The 19,757-nt window shown below is 43.0% G+C and overlaps 1 protein-coding gene across 4 annotated transcripts in view; it reads right to left on the minus strand.

Annotated features, from left to right (window-relative positions):
- The window catches only part of lrch3 (leucine-rich repeats and calponin homology (CH) domain containing 3), a 31,618-nt gene extending 13,317 nt beyond the window's left edge, over window positions 1-18,301 (minus strand). For all 4 annotated transcript variants that reach the window (XM_040131129.1, XM_040131127.1, XM_040131128.1 and 1 more), the window contains exons 1-13: window positions 17,971-18,301; window positions 9,044-9,188; window positions 8,320-8,446; window positions 4,545-4,650; window positions 4,247-4,383; window positions 4,021-4,130; window positions 3,142-3,235; window positions 2,953-3,058; window positions 1,826-2,007; window positions 1,366-1,421; window positions 1,182-1,227; window positions 954-1,082; window positions 273-317 (exon numbers count right to left, since the gene is read on the minus strand). In XM_040131129.1, coding sequence (XP_039987063.1) covers window positions 273-317; window positions 954-1,082; window positions 1,182-1,227; window positions 1,366-1,421; window positions 1,826-2,007; window positions 2,953-3,058; window positions 3,142-3,235; window positions 4,021-4,130; window positions 4,247-4,383; window positions 4,545-4,650; window positions 8,320-8,446; window positions 9,044-9,188; window positions 17,971-18,241 — 1,554 coding nt within the window. In that variant the 5' untranslated portion in view covers window positions 18,242-18,301. The remainder of the gene's footprint in view (window positions 1-272; window positions 318-953; window positions 1,083-1,181; window positions 1,228-1,365; window positions 1,422-1,825; window positions 2,008-2,952; window positions 3,059-3,141; window positions 3,236-4,020; window positions 4,131-4,246; window positions 4,384-4,544; window positions 4,651-8,319; window positions 8,447-9,043; window positions 9,189-17,970) is intronic.
- Window positions 18,302-19,757: the final 1,456 nt, after the last annotated feature.

Genomic DNA, 19,757 nt, shown 5'->3' on the forward strand with positions numbered 1-19,757 from the left:
TGACAGTCAGACTATGTATCACAGTCCTGGATCGCCATCAACTGTCATCTGGCGGCTCATAAAATCCATGACAGGAAGAATGTTGATTTCTGTTCCACTCTGCCTGCAGCGCTGCTAAGAAGCCTGCCTGAAAGTCCTGGATCAGAGTCGGTGGAAGTTCTGCTTTATGGTATGTGGGATGTGGAGATGTGGAGGAAGAGAAAATGTTTTGAAGCTGTGACAACACACAGTGACACACACACACACACACATTGTAACAAACAGACTCTCACCTCACTCTCTGGACTGGACTTTGTTGGACTCTGAGCTGCTTTATGCTGAAAAACACCAACAGCAGCTACAGTCAGAGTCAGTGCTGTTGCTTCATCTTTAACTGACACCTCTATGAAAATCATGAAAACACGTCGTACTGATCAGAAAAGCTAAACTCTACTAAAACGGGTTCCCATGTGACTGTTAATGTGGGACTTTGTCCATCTATAGCGATGAAAGGTTAGATTTATTTGGTGGCATCATCAATAATAAACAAACGCTGATGAGTGATTTTAGTCCTGAAGAGAAATTACTCCCCCATCTCTGATTACAGAGGTTTTTATTGATTAAATCGCCGATATGCTGTGATAATGAGAAAACTCTATCCCAAATAGATAATATCCTGGGGGGGCTTTTGTTGTGAAACAACAGCAGGAAAGGGAGAGTTTCATTAACAATACCTGTATTATATATTTGAGATATATATTTTTTTTTTTTTCCTCGTATGTATTTTGGTTTTCATCAAACAAGAGAAATCTAATTGGTAAACTGTTAAATGTAAAGCAGCCAAACAAGAACTTTGTCTGAAACTGGACAAATGATGATTCACATCAGGAACTATCTGATCAGATACTTTTATTTTGACAGTCCCAGCCCCGGTCCAAAGTGTACTGGTGTGTAACTGGTTAAATTGGTGGTACCTTGGTGTAACTGGTGACGCTGTCTCTTTGCAGAGAACGGTTCTTCTGTCTCTCCTCGTCGTACCTCAGAGCAGCGAGCTGAGCCTCCTTCCTCACCCTCTCCACCCCTCCTGGACCGACACTTCCTCTCTGGGGGGGCAAAGAGACAGACGGAGACACAGAGGGAGAGACAGTCAAAGCAGCTTGTTTCACTGAGGTATTATATCAGACAACAGGAGGAGGTATTACCTGGTTTTGGGAGGTAGAGGGCGCTGTGACACCATCCACCACACTCCTGAGACAGACAGGTGGACGGACAGGAAGTAGAGAGAACACACAGGTTTTTCATTGTCTGATGTCTCAGACATGAATTCAGATAAACATGAATAAAACTGAAGCGAGATGAATGGTGCGTGTGTGCGTGTGTGCGTACCTGTTTTGTCTCCTTGTGTCCTCTGTCCTGGATGAGTTGGTTTTGACTGGAGAACCCTGGACACGGAAAGGAAGTCACTCAGGGTTACTTCATGGTGGTACAGAGAGAGGAGCCAAGAAAAACAGAAAGACCTGGATCCGAGATCAGTTTAGAGCTGAAGTCTGTACAGGTGGTACCTGAACCAGACCCGGGACCTGGTGATCCTCACACGTCACTCTATCAACATGAACTCTGAACATGTTCAAGAACCACCTACTCTATTGATCAACAGTCAGGTCCTGTGTTGCTTGGCTGTTCACAAACACCTGCCACACACTGAGCCAATCAGAGTGCAGCATTCAGAATCTAACCGGACTGTGTGACCTGAGGTGACCTCAGATCAGCACAGGTTACGTATGTGCCGGCTGACACGCGTGTCCTCCATCACGTCTTTGATCAGACAGGTGGGTGGAGCTCCTACCTCTCTGGTGATGCGTCTCTCGATGTAAGCCATGAACTGAGAGCTCAGGCTGGTGCCGTTCCCTCCTCCTCCGCCTCCTCCTCCTCCTCCTCCTCCGCCTCCTCCTCCCCGACTCCTCCCCTCCTCCTCCTCCTCCTCCCCCACACAGCTGTCTATGAAGTCTATCTGCTCCAGCTCCACATCTGATGAACAGAGAGACAGAGACAGGAGAAGAGCGTCAGTCAAATCGATCAGTGCTGAACTGATCGGGTTTCAGTCAAACGGACACAAATTTGGGGGTACAGCTACCTCACCTGGGCAGGAACTGAATTAAGGGGAGACCAGTACTGTTAGGATCGGTGGTTTTAAGTTGTATGTCTGGACTCTCCATAAATGTGACGTACTGAATGATAATTCAAAATACATTGGAAAAAAAGAAGCACACAGGAATGAACTCCAGCTGTTCTGTCTAACTCTTTGTTCATTTTATTTACAGACACGTAGCAGTTATTTAATGTCTGAGCATTCATGCCATATTTTGTGATTTTCACAATAAGCTGGGCTCCTCAGAAATGCGTGTTAGTAGTATTATAAAAGTTCTAGGACAGTTTTTATTAAAAAACATGTTCAGACAGTTTGAAATTGTTGATTAATTTTTAGTCTGAAAGTCCTGAGGTTTTCATCACACAGTGAATATCAGGGTATGAATGGACAGAGCAGAGTGTCAGTGTTACTCAGTAATGTCAAATAATTCACTGATGGTACAAGAAGAAAAGTTCTTAAGGCTTTTTTTTTCTTCCTTTTACTTCTGTTTGGGGGATAATCCCGCTCTAAGTTTCCATCAAGTCATGTGAGTTAGCTTTGAGCTGCAACTTGAGCTCTGTTGCTGCTGAATCAGCTGTGATCAGCTCCTGTTGCAGTGGTTCCATGGATGTACAGACAACTGTCACTGGGTCACTGTGATACTGAAGGAAACTTAAAAACAGGAGGATTCTGAATGGAGTTCTGCAGCCTGTTTTTCCTCTGCTTTGTAAGTGGATTTCTGGAGCTTTATTCTGGAGGGACATCACAGATACCACAACCACTGTACAGAATAAGCATCAGGTTCAAAGCGTTGAACTGATCTGAGAACACAAACACAGTCTCACATGTTCCATTTGCCAGCAGTGGTCCTCCTCCCCCCGCTGGTCTCTGTCTCTGGTCTCTGCTGATCTCGGCCACTCTCTGTGGCAGCTCTGACAACTCCTCTGTGGGCTGAGGATACAGACAGGAAGTGAGGTTGAATACAGACAGGAAGCAGAGAGGGGACACGCTGCTTGTGTGTGTGCGCGTCTGACCTCATTCCCCGACCATCTCTTGTCTCCGCTGTCGACGCTGTTGAAGCCTGAATCCAACGCTCCGTATGGACGACCGGGGTACAGCTCATCAACACTGACACACACAGAAAGAGTGTGTGATTTTAATTTAGCCAAGACACAGCAGCACTTCCTGTAAGGTGCTCACAATAAAAGCCTTCCAGCGAAAGCATGACTGGGGCTTTTATCGTGAGGCCTAGTGTATGTAGGTTCCAGGCCGTGAGAGCTCTGGTCAGGTGGTTTTTTTCCCCACATGTGGACATTTGATTCTACATTTTGTTCAAGAATCAGTAGTTAAGCAGTGAAGAGCTACCAGTTCCACTGCAGGTGCTTTTCCAGGGTGTTAGGGCTTTGACTGTCTGATGACCCGGGAACTACCAGGGAGAAGTTCGCTCAGCATCTCTGATTCGACTTGTGCACATATTCGATCACACAGCAGACACACCTGAGTGGGCCTGACATGTACTGTGATGTTCACTGACTGTACAACTGGTAAAAAAAAAAAAAAATAAAAAAAATGGAAAAACCTACTGTTACTTTTATGAATGTTATCAGATTAATTTAACTTATTGTCTTGGTTCTTCAGATGAGGTGTAAAAGCAAACAGGAATGTGCAGAGGAGTTTTTTGGGTCATGGTTAATGGTTAAAGATTCACTTTACAATGATGTAAAACAGCAAATAATTTATCATCAAGTAATTAATTAACTATCACAATTGTTGTAAATTTAATTGCTATCATGTGCCTAATCAATTAACTTCTTACTTAACCAGTAACTGATGATGACAGACGCCTGATACTAATGCGAACATGTAGAGAGAGCAGCAGGATGTTTGTGTCTGAGTGTGTGATGAGTTCAGACCAGGAGCTGAAGGTCAGGGGTCGTCTGTCGTAGTCTGGGAGGTCAGGAGTCGTCTTACTGGCCTCCAGGTTCAGATATTTAAATATGTGGACCTTCCCCTTAATACAGATCTACGCAGAGAATCAGAAAGCGAAAACACGGCTCTGTGATTAACAGAAAATTCAGCTGAGTCCAAGCGACCGCAGCCTCCAGCTTCACATGATCCATGACGTCGCTGCTGGCGTACCTGTGCAGGTGGGGTCTGCAGAGGGTTGTTGTCGAGGACGATGGTCTGTAGCTGCACGAGTCGTCGGTAACAGACGGGGATGGAGGTGACTTTATTACAGGAGAAATCCAGACGCACCAGAGGGAGCTCTGCCAACTCTGAATATGAACACGGATAAAGACGGATGCGATTACAACAGTAATCCACTGTTCTGTGTCAGTTAATCGGAAATTTCACTGACCGTCCACCTTAACATGAAAAGTTTAAGGTGGTTTCACAGACACTCTCTTCCCTGGTGCGTGCGTTACTGTGCGTTTACCTGGGGGCAATCTGACGAGGTGGTTCCTCCTGATGTTCAGGTCTCGTAGAGCCTCCAGCTGACCCACTTGAGGCGGTAAAGTCTGGATCTCATTACAACTTACATCCTGCAAGGGGCAGTCCACGCAACCATCAATAACCGGTAATCAAAAACACTCATCAATAACTGATAAGGATTAGCAGATACGTGATACACTATGAGATGATATAAATTTGTTCACCTTCAGAGATTTTACTGCACTGTTGAAATTAAATGACCTCACCCTTAAATGTGACTGTAACAGTCGACTGTGGTCAGTGGTGGAAATTAATCATAAGAACTTATTTACATTAATATTTGATACTTATATGATTTAAGCATCAATGTGACGATGCACTTTGATTTATTGACGTTTCTGTCTGGTTATTTTATCTATTAACAGTTTCTAAACAGATTTTCCAGTATAATATCATCATAAATATCGATGTTGAGATATAACAATAAATATACATGGATAAAAGATTTTGTAAATTGTACTCTCGGTGTCCAGTTTATTAGGAACAACACAAGTCAAACTGCATTGGTCTAATCCTCTGCCACGTTTGGGTTCCCACTGTTTTACACAGGTGTGATGTTTTTTGTGATCACCTTTTTTAATTGTTCTTTTGCTGCAGATACATACATCATAAACCCAAGAACACCACCATCAATATAACATGAAACTTTGAGGTAACCCCCCCCCTCCCAACAGATCTTCATGTAATATTTGCAGGACACAAGGAACTAAAATTTAGCAATCGATATGGTGATTACAGCAACTCCTTGATTCTGTCTGCCATGTCTTGCCATGCTGAAGCGGGACCAGCTCCATCACCGTGCACCCTCGCAGCCGATAGCTCCAGGCCGATTATACCAATGTATGTGTTCATCCGTCGAGCCTTAATAACTGTACGTGGAGGTTTCCAACGTAAAGCCAGCATCTCTGTGGCAGCAGTGATGCCTGTTAGGAGAACACGTCCATTCAGACGTGTTACTTTTAATGAGGAGCTATCATGTAAGAGTGGCACAGAGGGAGAGCAGGGCACAGTTGCAGCCAGAGCATCAGATACAATAGCACAAACCTCACATCCTTGCATTCCCAATTCATGCGCATGTAAGAGCCAGTGAGTCCCTCTGGGCACAAGGTGCAGTTTGGAGATGATAAGATGAGAGAGCCCTTCCTCGGAGTGAGGAAAGTCCTGTGGATGTAGCTGAAACGAATCTGCTGGTGATCTGGGGTTTTAGAAGCAATGACAGTCGAAGAGCAAATCCCATACCGGTCAAGTGAATCCTCTCCAGTGTGGCTCCTTAGCCCATACATGTATAATGGGGAGAGCTTTATAGGGAGTAATCCAGAAGAGCGACTATAGTTCAGAAAACAAACCACTTTTTTGAACCTTTGTTGCCCAAGATGGCGGCCTGGGGCTGGGTGGTAAGAGTGGACTGATCCGTGGCCCTCTGTATGCTGTCATGGTCGATCGCAGCTGGAGATACAGAAAAAGGGGTGGGCTCGCTAAACTGTGAGACAGTCTCAAATCGTTTGAGTTGTGGAGCCCGTTGTCATTACAGATGTTGGCACAAGTACGGACACCGTTAGTACTCCAGACTGGATGAGAGGATGGGACATTAAGATGCCATTTACACGTGGCGTTAGATTCCTTCTCAACAAGACGCCATGCTGACAGGAGGACACTCATCACGGGGCCAAGCCGTTGGTTAGCTGGTTTCAAAGGGACTTGTTACACAGGTGTTGACTCACCTGGAGGATGCAGTTTGTATTGTGTGTTTCTATTATTTGTCCATCTCAATCACAGCAACGCCTCTCTGTAATGCCATAACAAAAAACTGAACAAAAGAACCTTCATGAAGGAGGTTTTATTATAGGACTGTGGGTTAGACTGACTCAGTCTGAGTTATGCTGTTCCTTATATACTGGGCACTGAGTGTGTGTTGTTGTATGGATAAAAACCTCTGTGATCTTGTATGTATGTATCGGTATAAAGGCTGATATGGTACATTTTCTAGAAAATCTATGAGGAAACTATCTTCGGAAAAAATAACCTGACAGAAATGTTTATTTTTGATTAATCTGTTGAATTAAACACTCAAATCAAAACTACCGTTAATCAAACGTGTTCAGTGATTTGCAGCATTACCCACAGTGGTCCAGTTCAACTAGAGGTAAATCTGCCAGGGTGAGATGCTCATTACAGATATGTCAGAATCAGTGTTTATGTCAGTAGAAACTCTGTTTGAGCTCATTGAGAAAAAGTCTCTATCACCACAGAGAACTGACAGGATGATTTTTACACTGTTCAGTGTTATGCTCAGTATGTATCTGGGTCACTAGAGAAAACCCCAAAACAAAGAAGCACAACAAATCTAAGGATCTGTATCTGTATCTCGTATATCACTAGCAGACGTTTTAACATTTAAATATCAATAGCAGCCTCAAAAATCCAGCGTCAGCCGGTCTGTATTGAAGATAGCTCTGTATAAACCACTGGTTCACTCAGACAAAACTGAAGTTATTGTACTTGGCCCTCAACACACTAGATGGCACTGCCCTGGCCTGCAGCACCACCGTTAGAAAATCTCGGAGTTCTCTCTGATCAGGACATGTCCATTAACCCCCACATAGAACAAACTTCAAGCTCTGGCTCTTTTCACCTACGTAACATTGCAAAACTCCGACACATCCTTTCTGAAAAAGATGAAGAAGAACTAGTCCATGCTTCTGTTACTTCTAGGCTGGATTATTGCAACTCCTTATTATCAGGTTGTCCCAACAAGTCTCTAAATACTCTCCAGCTGATCCAGAATGCTGCAGCGCCAGTACTGACAGGAACTAGGAAAAGAGATCACATTTCTCCCGTGTTTGCTTCTCTGCATCGGCTCCCTGTAAAATCCAGAGTAGAATTTAAAATCCTCCTCCTCACCTACAAAGCCCTCAATGGTCAGGAACCATCCCATCTTAGGGACCTCATAGTACCCTAGTACTCCAGTAGAACACGGAAGGCTTACTTGTGGTTCCTAGAGTCTCCACAAGTAGACTGGGAGGCAGAGCCTTCAGTTTCCAGGCTCCTCTACTGTGGAACCATCTTCCAGTTTGGGTCCAGGAGGCAGACACCCTCTCCACGGTTAAGAGCAGGCTTAAAACCTTCCTATTTGATGAAGCTTATAGTCAGGACTGGCTCAGGTGAGCCCTGAACCATCCCTTAGTTCTGCTGCTATAGGCATAGACTGCTGGGTGACTTCCCATGATGCACCAAGCTCCTCTCTCCTCCTCTTCCTCTCCATCTGTACGCATTTATATGGCATCAATGCTCGTTACTAACTTGTCTTCTTCTCTCTCCCGTAGTTTTATGCTTCCTCGTCTCTCTCCTCTCTCCTCCTGTCGCTTTCTTCTGGTGTATCTGACCCTGGTGCTGCAGAGTCCGGATCTGTGACTGCAAACCCCCTACTGCCCCCATGATCCTGCTCAACACCAACTGCTACGATTATTATGATTCTCATTAGCCCTATGGTAATAATTATTAGTTTTATTATTAGTCTTATAATTATTATACAGCTTTATGTGGAGCCTGTCCTGTGCTATGTTCTCTTTCCTCCTGCTATATAAATAAAACTGAATTGAATTGAATTGGTTCCCAACCTGAGGGTCAAACAGAAACAGAATCTGTGACGGTACAGAAATGATATCATCTCATGGTGTATATCACCCCCAACCCATATTCATAAATATAGTGAGACAAACCAGTTCAGTGAGGTGTCTCAGCTGTCCCAGTTCTTCTGGCAGAGAAACAAGTTTGTTGTTGCAGGCGATCAAAACCTTCAGAGGAAGACTGCAGACAACCACGGGGAGGACAGACAGCTGGTTTCGACTGATGGAGACAGAGATACAGGCAGTGTCAGTTTTTCTTTCTTTCAGATATAAGGACTGAAATCAAATGTTAAATGACTTTAGTGCCTTGTAATTTAAAGGATCAGTCTGGTGTTTTTCTAGATTTTCCTCATTGTCAACAAATCTCAGGTTTAGCCTCAGACCAGCATAGATCTTGAAAGGCACCTCACAAATTTATAGTTTCATGTTGTAAAAAGTCTCAGTAATTTTCCTAAAACAGCTGCTCACTGCAGTTTTTATTAAAAAAAACAGGAGGAAACGGTGCACTTGTCGGGACTATTTTCAGCGGCGGATTAATCCACATCTGATACTGTCGTTGAGTATTTGTGGCGGCGGGACAGTGTGTGTGTGTGTGTGACTGAGTCTAAATACACCCCAGTGTGTGTGTTCATGTTGATGAGGGAACATTTGACCCCGTGCAACAGTGTGGATCACTGATGTGTTTTAATAGTTTCTTGACGACAGTAGAGGTAAAAGACATATCGCAGCACCTGTTAGCGGGAGACAGTCAGTGTTGGACCGGGTCTAAACATGTGATCTGAGGATGAGAGAAAATGTGTGTGTATGTGTGTGTTACCTGAGGTTCAGGTAGGTGAGGGCCTGCAGGTTGAGCAGACTGTCTGGCAGAGACCTCAGACAGTTCTGGTAAAGGTTCAGACTCTCCAGAGAAACAAACAGACAAACCTCCAGAGGAAGCTCTGACAGACGGTTACGAGACAGATCTGAACACAGAGAAGAGAGAGCTCAGGTTGTATTCACCATTTCTATCAGACGTCTTTTGTCCACAGCGACCTAGGAACAAGAGCTGCAGCTCTTCAAAACTCTTTCTGCAAGTGTTTTATATCCACATAAAAGCCAGATGAGCTTTAAGACTCTTTCATTTATGCTCAGTCACATCTCTGAGTCTCTGTCGGTAACATCATAAATATTTTTTTTTCTGGTCTACATGTGAATCAGTCGTCCTCCTCCAGTCCAGAGGGAGGTGGGGATCCCCCTGAAGCCGTTTGGTCACTGACAGAAACACCAAAAGAAGAAGAACTTCTGATCTCTATCGGTTCAGTTATTCTACTACATTATTTCAATTTGTCTTGTGCCTGTGATTCATGTCATTTTTTAATCTATAGATATATTTGTTTTTTATAAACACTCAACATATTTATTGATTGCTTCCGATATGAGAAATATAATTTACATTTAAGACTGACTTTTTAATGTCTCTGTTCAAGCCCCAGATTTTCACAGGCTGGTATATTTTGGTTGACTCTGTTTCCAGCGCTGCTCTGTTGTTATTTTGAGACTAGACTTGGTCTGTGAAGTGTCGTACTGCGCTGCTCTGTTTACAACGAGGTTCTGCAGGTTAAAAAAAACAAAAGATCCAAGTCGAATCGGGGGCCTCTCTCCTGATTCATGTAGGGGGGCAGCTCTGGTAAATGTCACGTGTCTCCTGAAGAGACACGTGACATTTACACCTTTTCAACATCTGGATTCAACTTCTGGATAGGAGGACTCTCGAACCTCCTCCGGAGGTAGTTTGAACAATCCGCTTTTTTGTTATCAGGTAACTGTCTAATCCACACAGAACCATGCAGGGTTTCAGTGTAAATGAGGTCTGAGTTCAGGACCTCAGAGATCCCGTGTTCAGTCCCTGTTCCCCAAAACCGTTATCGCTGCTAGAACGACCTTGGTTCTCATGTCTGACCCACTCAGACAGATTCACTCTGGTAAGAAGGTATTTCTGAGAATGTGTCACATTGACCCACTTTCCGGGAGACATGAATAAAAGTGATGAGTAGTAGATCCGGCTTCATCACTACCAGAGAAGAATTCCTTTGATATTTGTCCTTCACTGTGAGAACTCCTTCATGCTTCAGCAGCAATATGACAATAAAGAACACTGTGTTTTTGTTTTCACTGTGTGTGTGTGTGAGTGTGTGTGTTATCACTGTGACAAACTTGTGACTGAGTCTTGAAATAGAAACCAAACCTCTAACAACAGTCTGTCTGTTTATCTGAACCTTCCTCTCGCTTCAGAGTTGTGATCCAATCAGATCGCTCTGTGGGGTTGTCATGGTTACAGCGGATGCCATGACTCACACTGATCAGCTGATCGCCTCAGTTTGACCCTACAAAACCATTTCATCATCTCTTACCTGAAACCTCTCAGTGTCAGGTGAGGTCTCAGTCCTTACCTGATACAACTGTAGTCTACAACCTGACGCACGTTACCTGCCCCCTAGTGGATTATCCCTGTAATGCAGGCCCCTTATTCTGAAAACATTTATGGTCAGGTTAAAATGACTCAAAATGAAAAACGAATATCAATATTACAAATATTTTTAGATGAGCATTTGCTGGATTTAATTACAAAGTATCGAGTCTCTCACTCTGTTGTATTATCATCGGATATTGCTGTAAATCCCTAAATCATCACTGATGTGCATTTTAAGTTTTTGTTATCTAATCAATTACAAACAACGTATGACTACGTTTTTAATCGATGATTTAATTTAAGATATTTTGACTGGAATTATGGGTATTTACACAGTTTTATAATCTGTAACAGTTAGTCAGCAGTAAAGTAAAAAGTACAAAGGAAAAAGTGGAGACAAGTAGAATCTGATTCTTCTTTGAATAGAGTAGGAACATACTTTAAACACAACTGACCCAACGAAGAATCAAGAGCTGTAGATCACATTTTGAAAGCTGTATGCAGATACTATTAGTAGAGGAGAGTAAAGAATAGGTAGAAAATCTGTACAATACCCAAGGCCTGTCCACATTAATGTGTTTTAGTGTGATATTTGTCCAAAAAAGCAGATTTCAACCAAATGTTTGTCATATTCCTGAGCAAAGAGGGGTAGTATATACGTACGTGTATAATATGCATGTAATATAACCAGATAAATAGAGTGAATGCGAATACACAATAAAAATATATATATATAAATGAAATGGGGAAAAAAACCCTGATTGGTATTAATTGACCGGGGCAGCGAGGCTCAGGTCGTTTAGTAATTGGAAGGTTCCTGGTTCAATCCCTGGCTCCTCCAGAGAACAGGTCAAAGTGTCCTTGAGCAAGACACTGAACCGCTAACTGCTCCTGATGCTGCGCCATCAGTGTGCGAATCTGCGTCACTTTACCATTTACCGTAAATAAATGGCCATAAACACCTGATGTATCACACATGATATTAACAGAAAAAAAAATAAAATCATTCATGCAAGTTGTATCATATTGCAATTCTGTCGAAAGGTTATAATTACTTGAGGCTTTACAGGGTGAAATCAGCCTCACTGCCCTCTGCTGGACCAGCAGTAGATCTTAATGTTCATCACAGCTGGATCGGCAGAGTGAACATTACTGTCACCCCCAGGCTACAATTAATTACTGTCAGCAGGAGCGTGACACATCTTTTAATACGTGATAATGCCGCCGTAAATCTCACTGTGATGGAAACAAGTGTCCTTCTGATGTCAACAACACTGTCTCGTGTTGTGTAGTGACTACATACAGCTCAGTGTGTGTGTGTGCTAAAAGTGGAAGTAAAGACGCCGCTGCTCTGCTGTGGAGGATCGGATCCAAAAACCGAACAATTGGAGTCTTGTGAAAGCGGTCTAGCTAACAGAGACCTAACGGCAGAGGAGCTACATCACACAACAAAACCACACACTCTGTCACCATCTGGTTAATAGGCTGACCACAGAACCGTCAGGATCTGTCGGAGTCAGCCAAGGTGACAACTAACAATCACTGATTAATGCGTCTAAGATCGGATGATATATTGAACTCATTCCATTAACCTGAGAACTGGGTTATTACCACGAGCACAAGAAGGTTGTTTTCAGTCCAGCAGTAGCACAGATGATAGCGGAGACATGTCCTGTCGCCTGTCACGGTCAGGGTACTGTGTCTCAGACTGAGGTCAAACACAAACAGAGCAGACGAATCAGTGTCTGACCTTTTCTGTTCTGTCTGTACCGAAACTGATGATTAAACTGACGTTGAAGTATCCAGTACTGACAGTCAGCAGCTGTGTTGGATAACGCACGTTTTTTTTCTCTTGCAGGACTTTTATTATTCTTTCTTAACAATAGTCTTAAAAATATGATGTTTCAATCAGGTTTTAGTACGAAAATAATTGATTAAAATCAGATATCGGTCCGACCTTGAAAAGAAAAGTAAGATTTTATTCTTTGGCCACATCACAAAGCTATTAATCCGTCTATTATTTTCTCTGTTGTTTGGTCTGTAACACGTGGAAGATTTATCAATTATCAAAACAGTTTCAGATTATTTTTCTGTAAATGGACTATTCATTTCAGCTCTAACTGACTGATCATCACGTCGCACATTTGCTTTGCAGTAATTCATCACCGCAGCACGTCACAATGTGAGGACAGACACAGCCTACTGAGTCATGTGGAGATGTGAGAGGAAAACCTCAGGTCACACAGCAGACTGAAGTTGGTCTGATAATAACCGGGCAGACACGGCAGGTCTGTTTACATCAGTGACTGTGATCACAGAGTTATTCTTCTATTTATTTTACTTTCATTTACACAGGGTAGGTTGGCTGGGTGTAGCTGCTCTTTTACAGCAGCAACCTGGGAACAAGCATTTAGCACAGATAGGTTGAGGTTCAGAGAGCTGGGTCCATCTTGGATCCGGTTCCCGGTCAGTAAAATACCTGGATTCGTTAATGTACTAATGTACTAGTGTATTCATGTATTAATGTTTGACGTTAACCAATCTCTTACTGAACCTTTTAATCTCTGCTGGTTATTGTTTATGTAGAAAACGGAGGAAACATCAGCAGCTTCTCATCTGTTGCTTTCTCCGGTCGACGCGACGACCAGATGACTTCGGTCTGCCGGTTAACGTCTCTCTCCGAGTCGCCGACTGGACTCGGCCAGAGATTGTTTGCGAGTGAAGACGCGTCGCTCTGCAACGTCTCTCTACGACCGCCATGGACCAGACAGGAGACTCTTCTCCAGATAAACGATCAGCCGATCGCAGCTCGTTAAATACAGGAGAGTCCCGCTTCAACCAGTAACTGGGGCTCGTTAAGCTCAGAGTTCTGGATCGGGGGCTCCGGTATCTGGATCAGGTAGTTAGTGAAGAATCAGGTGTAAACGTCGGTTCGTTCCAGCTGTTATTTCACCGTGTCACAACAATCGATATCAATCGTTAATCAATATGTCAGCTCACTTTTTTAGGTCGGAGCTACAGGTTGTCAGCATCAATCAGGTTCATTAATGTTAACGTTGATTCATTTAGCAGCTGCCACTAAAAACTGCAGGATTTGTGGTAGAACTGTAACAAGGGTTTCTATATTTATCAGTGCAGCTGTGGGGGGTAGACACCTGACCAGCAGGAAGTACATGTCACCACAGTAACATCTATTTCCTGTTGTACAGCAGCTTGTGATCTTCATTCACACACACAGGAAGTGTCCTGAAGTGACCGAAATAAAATTAAATCTCCCTTCAGAATAAATTCTCTACCGTTCAGTTTTAGATATTATGTGATATCCGTGTTCACACTAATAACCTACATTAATACAAAAACATACACTGTACATCTTGACCTCTCTAACAGTGACTGAGGTTCATTAAGATAGTTTGACATCACAGCTGAAACGATAAGCTCATTAATCAATCGATAGAAAAGGAATCAGCACTTATCTTTATCCGTTTGTTATTTTTAGAGAAAACAATTCAAATATTGTCTTGTTGAAGCGTCTCACGTGTGAAAATGTTCTTTGTTGATCAGACAAAATAAGTTTGAAGACGTCACCTGGAGCTCTGAGAAACTGAGAAGGAAACTGCCATTGTATTACAGACACGATTATTTGATTAATGAAGAACATGATGGACAAATGATTTGATCATGAAATGAATCCTTAGTTGCAGCTGTAATTCTAAATGCAGCAGATGTCTTCAGGTCCTTTCTAAAAAGGCTTTGAAGGTAACACAGGTAAAACAGAGGCAGTGATCAACCCTGGCTGGGGGGAGGGTTTCTGACAGATGTTCAACGGGGGCTGACTGTCCTGTTCATCTGAACACATATCTTTTCATCTGTGCTGCAGTGACTGATCAGCTGATCGTCGCTGGTACCGGTGACTCTGTAAGAGCAAAGTATCAGATCAGTGGGACTTTCGTCCTTTCTCGCCTCAGTCTCCAGCTGATAAAAAGCCTCAGAGCAACATGAACACCAGTGAGTGCATCATGCTCTACCACTGAGACACACACACACACACACACACACACACACACACACACACACACTGATGTCTGAGCTCCACTACTCTTTATCACACTCATTCACATGGAGCTGAGGCCCGAGGCCGCAGCACCACATAGTCCTGGGCCTGTTTTCAGGACCATGATGTCAGCATGTCTGAACAGAGCCTCCATCACATCCCGAGCTGTGATGTCAAAACAGAAACTACAGTCAAACGGTGCAAGACGCCTTTCTGACCCTCCCCCAACCCCCTGTTCCTAAGTGACCTCTAACCTCATCTGACATGTTATGAAATCAGGCAGCACATGAGCTGAAGCTGCGTTCACACATACGGATACAGCTGTAGCTTGTGAAGCTGGAGCCCTGTGTGTGTCCAACATGTAATTTACATCCTCTGCTCCAACTGGACAGATGTTTCATGACGTACTACAAAGGAGGAAGTCATTCATGTCCTGTTGCATAGTTTTTTTCCCCGTGGACAGAACAGCTTTGTTTGCGATCTGTTTTAATTTAACGTGGTACATGTTGTAGAGACTGTTTTAGAAAATCAATGATGCCTGAGCTGACAGGCTGACTGACAGGTCATTAGTATAAAGCTGGTCTTTTCTCAGCCTTCACTGTAGCACCGCTGAGCGCCTTTTAAATCTATGACTACACATACTCAACTGTTAAAACTCTGTTTTGCCGTGAAACCGATCAGCGTCCACCCTGACAGAGTCTCCAGGTGGTTTTAGCAGAGCGCTCTGTCTGCAGTCAAACACCTGGACAACACGAGAACAGGTAAGTCTCTTCTTCAAACAACAAAACTGCATCACAGCAACATCTGGTGAGGAGTCAGACAGACAGGCAGCTGATGACATCTGTATTTTCTGCTGCTGTGTTCAGATATAACACATTTGAACTGATGGATCACAGAGAAAGGTTCTCCGATGAAACCCAGTAAGAGCGGCTTTTGTGCTGGTGATAGCTAATAGGGATCCGCATGAATAAACAGATACAAAAACTATTTACCGATTAATTTGCTATTGATTGATCGATTATTCTTTCGGCTCTACTGCACATCTTAATTAAAATCACTGACCAGAAAACGTAACGTTCAAATCACCCAACCTCCCTTCGAGCAATTAGCCCCTCTAAACGGGTCTAAATAGAGGTTGGATGTTCAGTAGAGAGACGGGACAAAACGGAAATCCACCTTGACTTACAAACTGTTTTAGATCAAGCACAGACCCAGAGGAAAGCACTCAGGCGTCTCTCTGACCTCCTCGGCCGTACATCTCTTTTCAAACATCACAGTCCTGGTTCAGACACAGATCAGCGCTGAGCAGGGGAGGGCGATACTGCCTTAAAATTACATCACAATATTTCAGGATAGTTTTCCAATTATAATATTTATGACAACGTGATAAAATACTGAAAAATTCTTCATTAATAACTGCAGCCGAATATAAAATCTGTTCAGTTGTTTGGACTTGAAATAAAGCTGCGCTCTCCACACATGTGATTTCTGATTTTCTTTGTTCTTAACTCGGGGAAGTTTGTTGTGTTGCCTCCTTCGACTGTTATTTTCTTCTTCCAGTGATTACGTGTTACTGATTTGATTTAGATCTAACTCCGTATATAATCAGAGTTTTTGCAGTGTTCACCAAAATAAATGTAAGACTTTTCAGGACCTGCGGACACCCCGTTATATTCAGACCCCGTCCACACTTTCTAAGCTGCTCCCTTCCTTCACAGCAGAGCCTGCAGCCATGTTACTTTTTGACTTTCAGCTCTGTGTAATCATGACATAAAAACATTAACAATGCCATTAATATCGTAATATGGGACATTTGTAAATTACATAAAAAATATGCCGATGTCATGAATGAAGTGATATGGCACATCCCAACCACTGACACACCATCTGACAAAGACTCTGCACGACCTCCACCTGCAGGCGAGTGCAGTTCAAGTTTAATTGTTGCAGTGGTGAGTTTATCAGGTCTCCTCTGCTTGTCATTAGTGCCTCATGTCATATTATCTGCTTGTTATTATTTGGTCTTTAGTCCACTAGTTGTTAGTTGTTGTTTTTTACAGTCTCAGCTGTTTAGTTTGTCCTGTCTGATGCCTACATTTCCTTCTGTCTGTCTGCCTGCCTGCCTGCCTGCCTACCTGTCTCTCTGTCTGTCTGCCTACCTGCCTGCCTGCCTACCTGTCTCTCTGTCTGTCTGCCTACCTGTCTGTCTGTCTGCCTGTCACGAGCACTGGTAACCTCCTCAGCTCCGTTTGTTTTGTATCTCCACGCCCGCCCGTCGGTCTCGGGTGGGAGGAGCAGCCTTTCATTCACTCCTGCCTCATTATCTAATCACAGACATTAAACAAAACAAAAGCAGGTGTGTGTGTGTTCACCTTTTCAAGCTCCAGCTGACGTCAGAAGCGTGGGGTGAAGGTTCTACAGCTCAGTGATCCTGAAACCGGGACCGGTCCGTCCGGACTCTTTCCGGTCCGAATCGGTCCGAGCGGTGCAGGTTTACCTGAACGCGCTACAGAGACTAGCAGTGTGCTAACAGTATCATGTCTTCTTCGTAGTGTTTACCTTTGAGAGGCTACAAACACACCTGGATCGGGGTTAGCGTGCTAGCTGGCTACACCAACGACACCAACAACCGCCTCCCATTAATAAAACTTACAGCTGTAACGACACAAGCCGCAACCTCAAAACATGCCCCCCCCCCCCCAAGCTTCTCCCCGGCATCTTCACCTAAATTTACCACAGGAAAGCGACATAAATCACAAATACAACATTGTTTAACAAAAGTCTGACATTTTAAAAAGTGGTAAAAAGTGACAGATTTATTTTAACTGCGCTAACTAGCTGTAGTTCGCTAAAGTTATTTCGGGTTCCTGCTAAATGAGCGAATCAGACTGTAACTGAAATTATTTAGATTTTACAAGTTGTAAAAGTCTACAGAGCACTTCAGGATATAAATTAGTCTTGTGATATTTTGGTTATAACATTTCTGAGCAGCCTTTCCTCGTAAAACTATTAATAAAACCAGTGGAATCACGACAGGGGAACTTTTTTTAGGGGGTACAGTAATTGCCATAACACCGGCCCTGACGGTTTTCCCGTCCCCTCCTCTCCGGAGCCTTAAAGTTGAATTTTTAATTTCCCCGCTGTAAAGTACATAAAAAACTGTCTCTAAGTTACTTTAACCGCTCCGACAGAAACCCCCTGGCTCCCTATGTACGGTCCCCGTGCTATGCGGCTCACTCACCGGCCCTGGTGGTGTCCGTCAGGTCGTGGTTGGCGGCGCTCCGGGGGAACTCCTTCAGCTTCCTGCCGCTGAGATTCAGACACCCGGTGGCCGAGGCTTCGTCAAGCGCCCGGTCTAGAGAACGGTTCCAGGGCGCCGGCCCCGCCGGCCCCATTCCGTTATTATTCCCGACTAAAACATTCCCGGCGCCGACGCCTCCGCCGCCGCCGCCTCCTACCGTGAAGCTGAGTCCGGTGTTGTCCGCAGACCCCAACAACACCGAGGCCGCCATTATACACTCCGGCTGTTAGCTCTCCGTGCTAACGGCTAACTCTCCCACCCTAAACTCAGAGCGGAGCATGCGCAGAGCGGCGCACAAAGAGGAGACTTGACAACACATGATTAGTTTTTACTGAGAAAGCACTGAGTGTATTGTTAGTACTGCACATAGTAGTTATTACTGTATATACTACTGTTAGTACTACATATACTACTGTTATTACTGTTAGTACTACATATACTACTGTTAGTACTGCACATAGTACTGTTAGTACCGCATATAGTACTGTTAGTACTGCATATAGTACTGTTATTACTGTTAGTACTGCATATACTACTGTTAGTACTGCACATACTACTGTTAGTACTGCATATAGTACTGTTAGTACTGCATATACTACTGTTAGTACTGTTAGTACTACATATACTACTGTTAGTACTGCACATAGTACTGTTAGTACTGCATATAGTACTGTTAGTACTGCATATAGTACTGTTAGTACTGCACATAGTACTGTTAATACCGCATATAGTACTGTTAGTACTACATATACTACTGTTATTACTCCACATAGTACTGTTAGTACTGCACATATTACTGTTAGTACTGCACATAGTACTACTAGTACTTTTTATACTACTGTTAGTGCTGTATATACTACTGTTATTACTGTTAGTACTGCACATACTACTGTTAGTACTGCATATACTACTGTTAGTACTGTTTATACTACTGTTAGTACTGTATATACTACTGTTATTACTGTTAGTACTGCACATACTACTGTTAGTACTACATATACTACTGTTATTACTGTTAGTACTACATATACTACTGTTAGTACTGCACATAGTACTGTTAGTCCTGCACATAGCACTGTTGGTACTGTTTATACTATTGTTAGTAGTGTATATACTATTGTTATTACAGTTAATACTGCACATACTACTGTTAGTACTGCACATAGTACTGTTAGTACTGCACATAGTACTGCTAGTACTGTTTATACTACTGGTAGTACTGTATATACTACTGTTATTACAGTTAATACTGCACATACTACTGTTAGTACTGCACATAGTACTGCTAGTAATACATATACTACTGTTAGTACTGCATATACTACTGTTAGTATAATATGGAATGTTAGCTCTAAGTTTAATTTTTCCATATACATAGTTAGTATGTACTTATAGCTGACAGTACACAGAACAGTTAAATTCCTACCACCTCTATTTGTTCTTATTATAATTTGTCCATTTATCCTTTTTTTCATGTCCTGTAACAGGGAAAGAAAATGTAACAAAAGAATGTGTTAAAATGCAGCACTCAAGAAGAGTCCCATAAAGTCATTAAGTGAATCAAAATGAATAAATACAATGTCAGCTTACATTCTTACTAAAAAGAAGTTCACTGAATTGATCAAATTCACAAAAATAAAGAAAAAATGCCGTAGGACCTGTTAAATTAGTCCTGTGTTTATGAAATGTACCAAAAAGAAAAAATCATAAAAGATTTTTAAAAATTC

The sequence above is a fragment of the Xiphias gladius genome, chromosome 7 (assembly GCF_016859285.1).
Source record: "Xiphias gladius isolate SHS-SW01 ecotype Sanya breed wild chromosome 7, ASM1685928v1, whole genome shotgun sequence".
Lineage (NCBI taxonomy): Eukaryota > Metazoa > Chordata > Actinopteri > Istiophoriformes > Xiphiidae > Xiphias > Xiphias gladius.